At 38.9% G+C, this 14,821-nt stretch overlaps 1 protein-coding gene across 4 annotated transcripts in view; it reads left to right on the forward strand.

Moving 5' to 3' along the window:
- Positions 1-14,821, forward strand: part of ddhd1b (DDHD domain containing 1b) — a 104,143-nt gene that overhangs the window by 14,630 nt on the left and 74,692 nt on the right. For all 4 annotated transcript variants that reach the window (XM_039781973.1, XM_039781976.1, XM_039781974.1 and 1 more), the window contains exons 4-7: positions 2,757-2,904; positions 3,001-3,110; positions 8,752-8,858; positions 11,339-11,595. In XM_039781973.1, coding sequence (XP_039637907.1) covers positions 2,757-2,904; positions 3,001-3,110; positions 8,752-8,858; positions 11,339-11,595 — 622 coding nt within the window. The remainder of the gene's footprint in view (positions 1-2,756; positions 2,905-3,000; positions 3,111-8,751; positions 8,859-11,338; positions 11,596-14,821) is intronic.

Genomic DNA, 14,821 nt, shown 5'->3' on the forward strand with positions numbered 1-14,821 from the left:
CTAAACAATTCTAGAAAAAAATAAAAACCATTATTAAAATATTAGATAAACATTGACTGCATGACTTTCCCATGCATTCAATTATCATTTCTCCTCCTCCTTATTACCTAACTCTCACTTGTCTACTAGTTTCTTTAGTAATATTTCACCTTGCTGTAGTTCCTTTTCGTTTAGGAAAATTTTACCAGCTGAAGTTCAGAATGCTATTAATGAACTAAATGTTTATAGTGGTCCTGGACTTGATGGAATAGAAAACAGGTTTATTAAACCAGCTTCCCATATTCTTATGTATCCACGCTGATTTATTCAATCTTTCTTTGTCTACATGTGAGCTACCAGCTATCTGGAAATGTACACACATCACTCCACTTGACAAATCTGGAGATGTACTTGATCCAAACAATTGCAGACCTCCGTTATATGTTGTATTGCTAAAGTCTTTGAAAAATGTATTAACAATCAACTTTTACATTATCTCAGTACCAAGAATATCCTATCACCATTTCAATCTGGCTTCAGGTCTAATCACTCCACAACTACTGCCCTACTTAAATTTACCAATGATGTTAGATGTGCTGTAGATAATGGTGAACTCACAGGTGCAATCTTTATTGATTTAACTAAAGCCTTTGATTTTGTTGATCGCGATCTGCTTTAAGATAAGCTCCATGATATCGGCCTCTCTGAAAATGCAGTATTGTGGTTCAATTCATATTTGCATAATAGAAAACAATCTGTTGTTCTACATGGAAGTAAAGCCGATCTTTTGGTTCAACAAAGAGGTGTGCCACAGGCTCAACATTGGGACCACTTATTTTCTCTATTTATGTAAATAATTTACCATCAATTTTCAATAACTGTTAGATCAGGTTTGCATATGACAATGTCATCAGCATAAAGTTGAACACAACACAAATTCAAGCTTCTCTTCAGTCTAACTTCAATATCTTACAAGATTGGCTTTTACATAAATTATTGTTAAACAAAATAAAGTCTATATTATTATCTTTGGTACCAGACAGAAACTCAAATCCAAACCTGGTTCCTGTGTTATAACCTGTGATGATGGCACTCCTCTGCATAAAGTCGATAAGATTAAATATCTTGGTGGATGGCTTGATTCTGAACTCTCATTCAAATTACACATTGAGCAAGTGTTACGTAAAGTGAACTTTGGAATCAATGTTTTACATCGATCTCGAAATTGCTTTACGCGCAGTGTTCATATGAATCTTGCCTCTCAACTTATACTTACGATTCTGGACTATTGTGATGTTGTCTATTAAAATGAATTTAAATCAGACCTTGTTCTACTTAACACCGCATATAATAGATAAGTTTGGCACTATGCTCAACTCTACTTCTCTGTCCCTTGTGTTAAGAAAACAATTGGCAAAAGAAAGCAGCAGATTGGAATAATTTCCCTGTGGAAATAAGATCAATTTTAATATTTGGCATGTTTTTTTTATAGCTAATTTTTTGGGGCTTTTCCCTTTTATTGGACAATGGATAGATATGAAAGGGGGAGAGAGATGGGGAATGACACGCAGCAAAGGGCAGCAGGTCGGACTCTAACCCTGCGCCGCTGCAGGACTCGGCCAACATGGGGCGAATGCTCTTACTGGGTGAGCTAGAGGCCGCCCCAATATTTGTTATGTTTAAGAATGTCATGTCTTCTCACGATAAAATGGACTCTCATTGTTATCAACAATGCCATCATTCCCTATACCTACTGTTTATTTATATAATGTTCATACCCAATTTTAGTTGGTGATCGACTCACACTTTACTGTTTATTTATTATTACTGGTTGTAATGTTTTGATGAATTTATGCATGTGTTTTGTTATTGCTTTTTTTTTTTTTTTTTTCATTGTATGTACGCTGTGTTATTGATAATTGTATTCCTATTTTTAGTTCTATTTTTATTTTGTTTATTTTTTTTCCTGTCACTCTGTTGTTATGTAATGATTGTGATATATGTTGGGATACATCTCAAGGGGTTTATCCTAATAAACAAATTTGAACACACAATATGTCAATCAAATACATGCAAGTATAAGTATAGTACAAGTGTACATTCCTAGTAGATGACTTTGTAATGTCAATAGGGATTCTTCTGTTTGGCTGGTTATCTTTGAGATGGAGGATAAAATGATTGGTGCAGCTTTAACTTTCAGTCTAAAATGTAAAAGTTAAAGTAGGTAAAGTATGCTTTATCTGTTTTTCTGATAGCCTTCGTTCTCATAGATCTTAATACTACAGCCAGTCTTAATGGATAGTATTTCATTGTCTCACCCGTGAAACAAAACACCCACATCAGTGCAGCCCTTAAGTTTGTTTACACAGTGCTTTTTTTCAGTAAGCATGCCTAGTTATAGGGACACTGTTTCTAGAACAAGATAACGATTTAATCTTAAATTTTTTTTAATGCTGTGAGCAGCACAAACTAATTCCATTCATCTCCATTATGTTGCGTTGGCAGAAATCTCAGAGTCAATCTCCAAACCTGGACAAAAAACACTTGTGTCTGTGCATTGTGACCTGCATGGCCCATCTCAAGATCATGGTCATAATATATGGTGATGTAGAGGGTTTTAAAAAAAAAAAAAAAAGGTTAACATTTGTCTTTTTGCCAGAAAACATGGTTTGACCACTTTAGTTTACTTGTTATTGGTTGGCAGTGTCAGATAATGACTAAACACAGGCTGTGGAACAAATCACCTCAGGTAGTAATGTTCCCTCTCATGTACTCAGCCTCCAGCAGCGGGACGCGTCTCCATCGTGGATACGTGGAAGAGGCAGCACCTGAGGACACCCCACCTGAAACCACACACATCGTCTTTGTGGTGCATGGCATCGGCCAGAAGATGGACCAGGGCCGCATTATCAGGAACACCAGCATGTGAGATATCAAGAGGTTCCCAATGAGAGCACAGAAAATTGAAAAAGGAATCAGAATAACTCTTGTATTAATTGTTTTGTCTTTGCTGGTATGCAGGATGAGAGATGCTGCCAGAAAGATGGAGGAGAAGCACTTCTCCGATCGCACCACAGAGCATGTAGAGTTTCTTCCTGTTGAGTGGAGGGCAAAACTGGCTCTGGATGGAGGTATGCTGCACCTCAGCTAACAACCATTATACCCAAAGCATTACACAGGAAAACTGTAGTTGCATTGTGAAGGGTCTGTTCTACCTTAAATGTGTAAAAATGACAGGCAGGTAAAAATCAATGATCAATCAATCAATTTTATTTGTCACATGAAATCATACAAGGTACAATTCCAGTGAAATGTCCATCAGCTCCTTCAACTATTCATCATAAAATGTGTGTGTGTGTGTGTGTGTGTGTGTGTGTGTGTGTGTGTGTGTGTGTGTGTGTGTGTGTGTGTGTGTGTGTGTGTGTGTGTGTGTGTGTGTGTGTGTGTGTGGGGGGTTCATAAAAGTCTTCATCTTTCATGAATCTCCTAGGCTTTTTCCTTGAACACTGATTGAACCACTCTCTGCAGGGCATAGCGGTGTTTTTGTTGCTGTTTCTGTACCAGGCAGTTGTGTTTCCTGTCAGCACGCTCTCGATTATGCAGGAATACAGATTGTTCAGTATTTAAGGAGATACCCGGAATTTCCCCAGGTGTCTGAGGTCTCTGCCTTGCCTTTTTCACCACTGAGTCAATATGTAACACCCAGGTCAGACCATCTGTGATGTGGACACCAAAGTACTTGATGCTGTCCACCCTCTCCACTGTGAACCTGTTGATATTAATGTAATATGAAGCACTTCTCAGAACAAGAATTCCTTAATGAAGTTGAAAGTGCCTGGAACCTCTTTTGTGAGGGGTTTACCAATATAATTAATAAGTATGCTCCACTAAAGAAGTACAGAGTCAAAGGCCGAAACAATGCTTGGTTTTCACGTGATTTAGCAAATCTCCTCCAAGAGCGCAATGTGGCATGGGCAAAAGCCAGAAAATCGAATCAGAACTCTGATTGGCTGGTCTTCAGACAACTGCGCAATGCATGTACTGTCAAAATTAGAAAAGCCAAAGCTAATCATTTTCTTTCTCAAACCACTCATAATCTGAATAATCCATCAACATTTTTGAAAGCTATCAAATCATTATCAGAAAACGGTAAAGGCCAGGAGCTTCCCTCAAGCATTGTGATGGATTCTCAAAAAGTTACCGACAAGGCCAAAATGCTTGATTGTTTCAATGAACATTTTATAGCCTCAGGATTTTTATTTGAGTCATTCTGTCCTCAACATGAGTGTTCCTCTACAGTTGAAAATGTTGGTCTAGATCCTTCCAGTCAGTCTTTTAGTTACAGTCCTATCACAGTTTCAGACGTAAATAAAGCCCTCAAGCATTTGGACACAACAAAATCTGCAGGCTCTGAGAAAGTGGATCCCTACTTTTGCGGCTGTGGCTAAGTGGTAGAGAGGTCGCCTGCCAATCGGAAGGTTGGTGGTTCGATCCCTGGCCCTGCAGTTCCATGCCAAAGTGTCCTTGGGCAAGACACTGAACCCCGAGTTGCCCCCGATGCTGCACCATCGGAGTGTAAATGTGTGTGAATGTTTACCTGATGAGCAGGTGGCACCTTGTGCGGCAGCCTTGGCCACAGTGTATGAATGTGTGTGAATGGTGAATGGTTCCTGTACTATGTTAAAGCGCTTTGAGTAGTCGTTAAGACTAAAAAAGCCAAAGCTTTTAGTCTGGCCCGCAGAATAATCATGAATTCACAAAATGTAAAGAGGAAAAAATGCGTTCTGCTATTTATCATTTCAAGCATTTAGAGCAAAAACCCAGCCCCCTGTATTTGCATCTCTATTCACATGCCGGAATTGTACAGCGATGCCCGAGCTCCACACATAGAGCTGAGCTGAGATGTGTGTGCGTTAGCACCTGACTGGGAACGATACAAGAGGATTACCAACGGCCGCTGGGGCAGATGAACTCACCCGCTAGTCTCTTTTCTGTAAATAGGCTACAATTAAACCTTTGTAAAAAGGCAATACTTATCAATGCACTCACCTGTGTAGACCGGCATAAACATGTAGAAAGCGATATTTCAATCTGCTTAGTCTGCTCAGTCCACTCTTGTCCACCGCGCTGTTTTACCCAAACACAGCTCTACTCTGCAAATAGAAATTTTTTACAAACAAGCTAAAACAAAAGCTGTCGGTTTGTAGTCTGTTTATCTTAGTTTGCCGGGAATCTGGAAATTTTGACAAATTATTGTAAACCTCACTGCTGGCTGAACAAACCAAACTCTCCGCTAGAGCGGTAAATCTATGGAGGTATTATAAGACCAAAACAGATGCATCTGGCTAGTTAATATGCACGTGAATGACGCAATCATTATGTTCGAGTTCTTCATTCTTGATGATGATGATGCTGGTTGTATTATTTTGCAGCAGCATCTTTCATTCCAAATGACGCATGACAAGTGCAATCATCATTAAAGCTGGGCTTTTCCTTTTTTTTTTCCTACAATCTTAAATAACTACAGACCAATTTCTAAACTGTCTGTCCTGGTCAAGGTTCTTGAATCTTTTATCAGTGATCAGTTAAAGAACTTTTTTAACAGTTATAATGTGTTATTTGACTTCCAATCTGGTTTTAGAAAAGGCCATAGTACAACGTTGGCAGCTCTTAAGGTTTTAAATGACTTTGTTGAATCCATGGACAATAAGCAGCATTGTGCAGCCCTTTTTATTGACCTTTCAAAGGCATTTGATACAGTGGACCACATAGTGCTTAAACAGAGACTGTATAGAGCTGGGCTTTGTGAACAAACTGTCGGCTGGTTTGTAAACTTACCTTACAGAGGCGGAGGGCAGCACTTCTCGCTATCTCAAAATAACAAAAGGCGTGCCGCAGGGGTCAGTTTTGGGGCCACTGCTATTCATCCTCTATATCAATAACATTGATCATAACTTTGAAAATTTCATTTTTATGCTGATGACACTGTACTGTATTGCTCTGCACCCACAGCAGACCAGGCCCTCTCCCAGTTACAACTTGATTTTAACACGCTTCAACAGAATCTTTGTGATTTAAAACTTGTTTTAAATGCAGAAAAAACTAAAGTCATGCTTTTTTCAAATTCTAAATCTAAATCAACTCTGCCTTCAATCCTCACTTCCAAAGGTACGAAAATTGAATGTGTTTCTGAGTACAGATATCTTGGTATTTTAATTGATGAATCTCTTTCTTTTACCTATCATATTCACAGCTAGCAAAAAGATTAAAACATAAACTAGGGTTTTATTTCAGAATCAAATCCTGCCTTTCCTTCGAATCTAGAAAGAGGCTGGTCGCGCCACTTTTATGTCTGTACTTGACTATGGTGATGTTTTATACATGCATGCTTCATCTCAAAGTTTAAATGCACTGGACACTGTATACCATGGATCTCTGAGGTTCATCACTGGTATGAAAGCCCTCACTCACCATTGTGAACTGTATGAACATGTTGGATGGACTTCTCTATCAACACAGAGACTTCAACACTGGAATATCTTTATATACAAGGTTATTTTAGGACTCCTTCCATCCTACCTTCTGACCTATATCAGTATAAATTGTACCGGGACATACAATCTTCGTTACCAGGATCTTTTCCCTCTGTCTGTTCCAAAGGTTAGATCTGAGCTGGGGAAAAAGGCCTTTAAGTTTGCTGCTCCCTCTACATGGAACAAGTTACAGAAATCCATGAAACTTACTGAGCTGGTCTCATTGGTCGCTTTTAAGAGGATGTTGATTGACTTGGAGGCAGCCACATCTGGCTGTAGATGTTTTGCCTGATGTGTTTAGGATTGTGGTTGACTTTGAAGGACTTGCTGTTTCAGTTGTTTTATATTTCTAGTGTTTTTGTGTATTTTGTGTTTGTATGTACTGAATGTGTGGTTGTACTGCTGCCTATCTTGGCCAGGACACTCTTGAAAAAGAGATTTTTAGTCTCAATGAGTCTCTTCCTGGTTAAATAAAGGTAAAAGAAAAAAAAAGGGGGGAGATACTTATTTCCCTTATTCTTTTCAAAGTCACTATCATCTCTTTAGTCTTTCTGACATTCAGGAGTAGGTTGTTGTTCTGACACCAGCGGATCAGGGCCTCCAGTTTTTTTAAATAGGCCTGTTCATTGTCTGTGATCAGGCCCACCACAGCTGTGTTGTTAGCAAACTTAAAGTGATGGTTCGGAGTAATTTCACCCTAGGGTCCTTTGCACCATGACCTCGAGCCAAACAAACCCCCAGAATATTTTTTCACCTGGGTCGAACATTGTTAGCGTTATCAGCTGAATAGCTTAGCGCAGGGGATAATGGATCCACGTTTGTATCTCATAAGTTACCCCACTAATAATGCCCAAAATGATACCAAACTTCTACACTAGTAAAAATAGGTTATGCACTCATAAAACGATGGATTGGAAAGTTTGTAAGTACACCAGAAGTTTATGTAAATAACACTTGCCTGTTGGCTTCTGCTCTCTGCTGTTGCTGCTGCTACTGCTACCGGCAGTAAGACAAGAGATACAACAAAACTATTTATTAATTTAATGATTAAATAAGGTAATTTCTCCAAACTTACCTCAATTATAACTTGTCTCCTGCTAGTTATACTACAGCACTTACTTAAAAAAAAAAGTTAAATTAATAAATATTTTTGTTGTATCTCTTTTCGGTGTTGTAATTTGTAGACGTCCCTAAGCACTCTTACTGCTCTGTAGCAGCAGCAGCAGCAGCAACAGCAGAGAGCAGAAGCCAACAGGCAAGTGTTATTAACATAAACTTCTGGTGTACTTACAAACTTGCATAAACTATTTGTACTAATGTAGAAGTTTGGTATCATTTCGGGCATTATTAGTGGGGTAACTTACGAGATACAAACGTGGATCCATTAGCCCCTGCGCTAAGCTATTCAGCTGATAATGCTAACTCTCCCAATGTTCGACCCAGGTGAAAAAACCTTCTGGGGGGTTGTTTGGCTTGAGGTCATGGTGCAAAGGACCGTAGGGTGAAATTACTCCGAACCATCACTTTAATGATGTTGTTGGAGTAGAAAGTGGCTACGCAATCATGTGTTTACAGGGAGTACAGCAGGACTCAGAACACAGCCCTGGTGTGCTCCAATGTTAAAGATGAGGGTGAAAAAGGTGTGTCTGGCTATCTTCTCCACCTGGGATCTGCGTATCAGGAAGTCAAGGATCCACATACACAGTGAGGTGTTTAATCCCAGGTCCTTGAGCTTTGTGACAAACTTGGAGGGAACTAGGCGTTAAATATTAGTCAATGAACAGAAATCTCACAAAGCTTCATTTTGTTTTCCAGGTGAGATAGGTTGGTGTGAAGGATGTGGGCAAAGGCGTCAATTCGTTTATTTATTTAAATTAGTTTTTTTGTGATTCCTTATCATGGACAAAAAGGTTGATCATTTTGACATTATGACTGAACAGAGATGCTTGATATATCTCAGGGTCACCAAAATCATTAGGACTCATCTTCTGTGACTATGAACTGTCAATTCTAAATTTCATTTCCCAGTAGTTATCTTATATAGATATATATAAAGTATTGGATAAATACAATTAACATTAACTTCTGGTTGTAAAACATGAAAATATGTGTTTATATATATGAATGTAAGGCAGATCAGAATCACTGTTCTTTCACTAGAATATGAAACAGTATTAAAAAAGACATCATTTTTCTATGGGAGTGTCTGACGTGTATTTGTATCTTTTTCTACTTGAAGACACGGTGGACTCCATCACCCCAGACAAGGTGCGAGGTCTCAGAGACATGCTGAACAGCAGTGCAATGGACATCATGTACTACACCAGCCCTCTGTACAGAGATGAGGTTAGACTGAGACTATACTAGACTACAGCTTTTCAGTTCCCTTTAAGTAACACATCAAGCCTTAAGTATAGCCTCATTCTGTCTCCTCACACCTGTGTTGCTGCACTTTGTTAACATGCTGGTGGTTTGGGACTGTTATCCCATGAGCCCGAATCAACTTCCCTCAGGCATAACTACATCCTGGCTAAACTGTTTTGTTTTAATCCAAAATGGTTGCATAGCAGTACATTATGGTCTACTTCCCGACTTTGAAAAAATAGATGAAAAACAAAACCAAATGTATTTGAATTATTAACACAATTAAAAATAGCAAAAGAGGCAGGTACCTCACAATTCTTTTACGTGTGTTGTTGTTGTGTGTCAATGGAGGACAAAATATGACTCAAGTCTAATAAATAAATGTATAAATAAATATAGCAACAAATAAATAAATACAGAAACAAAAAAGAAAAGAATACATTAAAAAAAAATTCAGCGTGTAGCTTACCAGCTCTGAGGTTCTGGTTGTTGTTTCCCGTAGGAAATAGATATTAAGAACAACAACACAAAGAGAGTGGAAAGTGAGGGACATCCAGCGATTATCCTGGAACTGTCGTTGATCCATACTACTGTCATGCCAACATTAAATCACACCTTCTCGTGTAATATTGCTTATAGGTTGGATCTATCTATGGACAGAGTATCTCACCTGCTGTTCCTCTTTGTCTGTAAGGCAAAAATAGTAGATCCAAATCAACCACACTCCTTTAAGGCAACACCAAAAATTATTTTGTACCTTAAAATAATGTTTCCAAAATCGTTTCAGTGGTTCATCAACTTGTAACAGGGTGAACGGCACTTCTGCATTCGCTTTGCGGGCCTCTATCGGCTAGAACCGCACTATGCAAGTTTGCCAGATCGGGTAGCGGATCTGTACTTCGAATGAGACATAAGAAACTGTAGTGGACAATTCCGCTTCCAACCTGTAGGGGGACCGAAGAGGAAAAGTGCTTTGGTGTTGCGTTAAAGGGGTGATAGAATGATTATATAGGGTATTTCACACTGTTCCTTAAGGTCTCCTAATAGGTTATGTAACATTGATTGGGCTGAAAATGGCCCAAGTGATTTTCTGTGGGCCATTAACTACCCTGTGAATATGGCACTATTTTGAGAAGAGAGCTTTTCTTCCAAATATGGTATGCTCATGAATATTTAGATGAGCTACGCGCTGATTGGTTGAGCGACCCACATACATTGGAGTCTCATATTACACACACACACACACACACACACACACACACACACACACACACACACACACACACACACACACACACACACACACACACACACACACTGTCTGTTACGTGCCCAGACATGCCCGGGCGAGACAAAATGTTTCGACACTTTCATTATAACTAGTGTAGTTGTAACGTTACCCTTGGGACATAAAAAACCTCCACCAAAGAATCACAACTCACCTAATAGCTAGTAAGCACGGGGAGCGGAGAGTGAACCCTTGCAATGTCCTCTGCCAGTGCCTCTGCAGCGCCCATTAGATCCACAACTCCCGCTCCATTGTCCGATATGCTCATTCTAAACACTTTTCTCTGGGCAGTAGGCTATTCCGTTGTACAGTCTGGAGCACTGCATTTACGACCGTGGTTCATTTTCAGTATCCTTGAAAAACCTCCAAACTTTGTTCTTTCTAAAGTCCTACATAGCGCAGCTCGTGTGTGAGATCCTGACAGAGCTCCAGCTCAGCGGGTCTGTGAAGGGGGAGAGGCCGACGGAGAAGGCACCAAATCTGTCCGGCAGCCGCCGCCTGTCCCGGCAGATTGTGGAGCTTGTCCTACCAAATTTGCAATAGCCATAGATTTTCGTGAAACTGCCCATATTTGAGCTTTACATAGATGATTCCTCACGTTAAAAAAAGTCTCAGAAGTGAATTTAGTGGTAAAATAGCAGATGAACAATGTATACAATTTTAGAAATCTGCGTGACCTAGATTCAGAAGACTAGCTGACCTCAGGTCAGTTGTGTAGCCTATGTAAATGTTGGGGCGTGACAAAGACTATAGACTAGAGCCAAATGAGGAGGAGTTGAGAAGTTGACGTCAACTTTTAGCTTTGTTGAGATTCGCCCGTTTTCAGCAGCAGTTTCAAATTGTGAGATTTGCAGAGGAAAGAGGTGTCAATGGGATTTTGAGGTTCTATGTATGTTCTATTTACCTACCAAACTGTCGTTTTTCAACTATGACAGGGTAAAATCGGTTTTGCATTCTATCACCCCTTTAACTAATCATTAACATATTGAAACAGAAATACATAAATAAATAAATGTAGGTGAACAAAAATGTAAATATAGATTTAAAGCATTCATTTATTTATGTCCCATTTAATTATTTAACTTTTTTTAAAATTTTATTTACATATTTATGTACATATTTATTTATACATTTATTCATTTATTTCTCCATATGTGTCTTTGTGTGTATGTAGATAACCAGGGGTTTGACTCTGGAGCTGAATCGTCTGTACTCACTCTTCTGCTCGCGAAATCCAGACTTTGAGAAAAATGGGAAGGTGTCCATAGTATCACACTCACTGGGCTGCGTCATCACTTATGACATCATGACGGGCTGGGACCCTTTGCGCTTTCACCATCAAGAATCGCCAGACCCTGAGGAGACAATGGTCTACTGGTCGAGTGATGAGGAGCACTACCTTCAGGAGCAGCTAAGACTCACACGCCTCAGGTACTGCACAGGTTATTTTTCTGGAGCAGGTGAGGAAGTCAATTCCACTTCTGTTTTGGTGTAAAATTTACCTAAAGTTGAAGGTACAGAAGATTCCACTACTTGTCCATGTTTTAAGCAGAGGTAATATTTATTCAATTCAATTCAATCCATATTCCCAGTCAGGGGCGGATCTAGAAAAATATTTCTGGGGTGGCGAGAGGGGGGCAGGAATTTTTGAGGGGTGGCAACATATGGCAGACGTATATATACTGAATTTAATCACAGTTATCACAGTGTGATGAGAAATAATATGTACACACTACAAAAGGGCACAGGCTGCCATTTACAAACTCCTACAGACAAACTTCTTCTCATGCAATCAGTGTCCTGCATTTGAGGTTTCATTTGAAACAGTTCATATTAGGAATAAGTTACCATGCAATGTGATCTCACTTAATAGGAGATAGAAGTATGATAGAAGTATATTAGGAATAAGTGACCATACAATGTGACCTCAGTTAATAGGAGATAGAAGTATGATAGAAGTATATTAGGAATAAGTTACCATGCAATGTGATCTCACTTAATAGGAGATAGACGTATGATAGAAGTATATTAGGAATAAGTGACCATACAATGTGACCTCAGTTAATAGGAGATAGAAGTATGATAGAAGTATATTAGGAATAAGTGACCATACAATGTGATCTCACTTAATAGGAGATAGAAGTATGATAGAAGTATATTAGGAATAAGTGACCATACAATGTGACCTCAGTTAATAGGAGATAGAAGTATGATAGAAGTATATTAGGAATAAGTGACCATACAATGTGATCTCACTTAATAGGAGATAGAAGTATGATAGAAGTAAGGGCCATTATCACAGGACAGGCATTAAGTTAAGACCCAGGTGATGAGTGTCAGATGTGTGAGAGGGGAAGCAAACTGTTTTGGACTGTGTCAGAGAGGAAGCGTTGCAGGCAGCATTTGTATAAAATTAGGAACTGTCATTGATTAGTTCTAACCATCAGACTGTGTTAACACACACTAACACTTTGCTTTGAGCCGGTATAGTATTTTTAGGTTCATTTGTTTATTTTTTGTTTTATTTATATATATTTTTTATTTTTTATATTTAATCTGAGCAATAGATCTAAAATACATTCTACACAAAATATAAAAACTCATCTCCCCATCTCATCAAACTTTCACACTGACAACTTTCCCTAATTATTCATATTTAAGCTTTGTCATTTGTTGTTCTTATTCATATCTAACTTAGTATACTATGCATCAACAGTTTCCATACCGTGTGGACCAGCTTGACTGGAGATGGTTGGTGATGACCCAGGCACTCTGCTTTCCCTTTCACTGTCTGAGCCCTGCACGTTCTCTTGTCTCTCGCTTTCTCCCTCCTCCTCTCGGTGATGCTCTCCCTCTATGGAGCCAGGACAGTAACAGTAACCTGTGGTATTGAAAATAAAAATTGGCATTGAAACAACAAATATTGGAACTGAAAAATTTTGAACTGAAATATAAAACACAAACATCAAAAAGTAATAATCTCACAATGCTATTATTTTATTTCACTTTGACATATTTTTGCATTATGATAGGTTTTTCAATGCCAATCTACATTTTTTCTTGATGTCTGACTTTTTTCAGTGACAGTTTTTTTTTTTACGCTGTCAGGATTTTTACAATGTCACTGGTTTTCAGTTTCAACTTTCTGTCACTGTTTTGGCGAGGGAGGAGGGGCCTGAGAGGAGGGGACAAAGGGCGTGGTGTATAGGTAATTTGCATAGGCTACTGGGAGAGACCGCAGCTCCACAGGCATCCTCACAGATTACCCATATCTGCAATGGCTTCCACAAGTTCACCTGGAACCTCCAAATATAGTCAAGTAAGTCTGTTTATTTCTGCCATTTTTTTTTTCACGTAGAAGCAGGCTGGTTTAGTGTTAACTTTAAATGTGGGCCTAGGCTGTGGCAGGAGGTTAGAACTGTTCTCTTAATACATCCATGCTTAGCACACGCCAGCTAACTTGTGGCTAATTGTAGCTAAGTTTCCCGTTGTAGAAGCTAACGCGCTAGCTAATACCACATCAGCTAGCCCACTTGGGGGTTTAATATTTTTATTAATAGTGCACTGATGTGTCAGTCTTTAAGAGGGTCGCCTGCTCAAATCCCCCAACAGTCTGCATTTATTTTGTACCCACTATACATTTGTACCGATAGACTGTATAACAGTCTGTTTGTACCACGCCTCCAGGGGCGCACTACGACACTACCAGACTTGTCCAGGACCCTGTGCAGCTTCAAAATGTTCAATTAAACCTTTTTTTTCAATTTTGTTTTGGATGCTTATTATGGCCATATGTGCATAACAAATTAAATGCACACCTAAAGTGTGCATTTTATTTACCAAAAAGTGTAATTGTTTTGTGAAGTATTCTAAAAGCAACTGCAGTCTTTTAACATTACTTGTCAATTACAGGATATACAAGATCTTTTCTTGGAGGGGACCGTGACAGAAGAGTCTGCCAGTGGGGTACTTTTACCACCCATCCAGTGCCCTCTGAGGCCGCAGACTGTGGCAGAACTATGTGATTCTTTACACATAAACATGGCAGGACAACACAGGAAAAACATTTTGTTTGTTATTTTAAAATGACAAATACCACTACTACTTTATATGTAGTACTGATTTTAATCCTTAACAATTTTTGAAATGACATGCATTTACAGTATGGGCTCCAGCAAAACAGTTAAATCTGTACCTTTTCAGTGAATAACAAATAAATATATTCAAGTAAGAATTTGACTCTATATTTCTTAACAAATTACAGTAAATGCAATGATAATGCATATGAGGGTTAATGTGTACTGGCCTATGCGAAAGGGTACAAGTCCCATTTCATGACAAAAACAGTGTAAGTGTAAATAGTCAAAATCCACAGGCTGACGTTGCAGAACTTCCTGAAGCCTTCTCAGCAGTCTCTCCGTAAAGCTGCCTCCCCGTCCGAAGGTGCCTGTAATTATACACAACTTAGTGAAATCAGATGAGAAATGTAAAGGTTATGCCTTTGAGCCAGAAATACCACAGACATACTAGTTTTTGTTTACAGGCAAGTTTAAACATGTATGTCCAAGTAAACCTTTAACCGATAATATCAGTTTAACAGTTATAAAATATTGTACTGGACTGTTTACATGATAATGTTAACTTATGTTCAGCTAAG

The sequence above is a fragment of the Perca fluviatilis genome, chromosome 18 (genome assembly GCF_010015445.1).
Source record: "Perca fluviatilis chromosome 18, GENO_Pfluv_1.0, whole genome shotgun sequence".
NCBI lineage: Eukaryota > Metazoa > Chordata > Actinopteri > Perciformes > Percidae > Perca > Perca fluviatilis.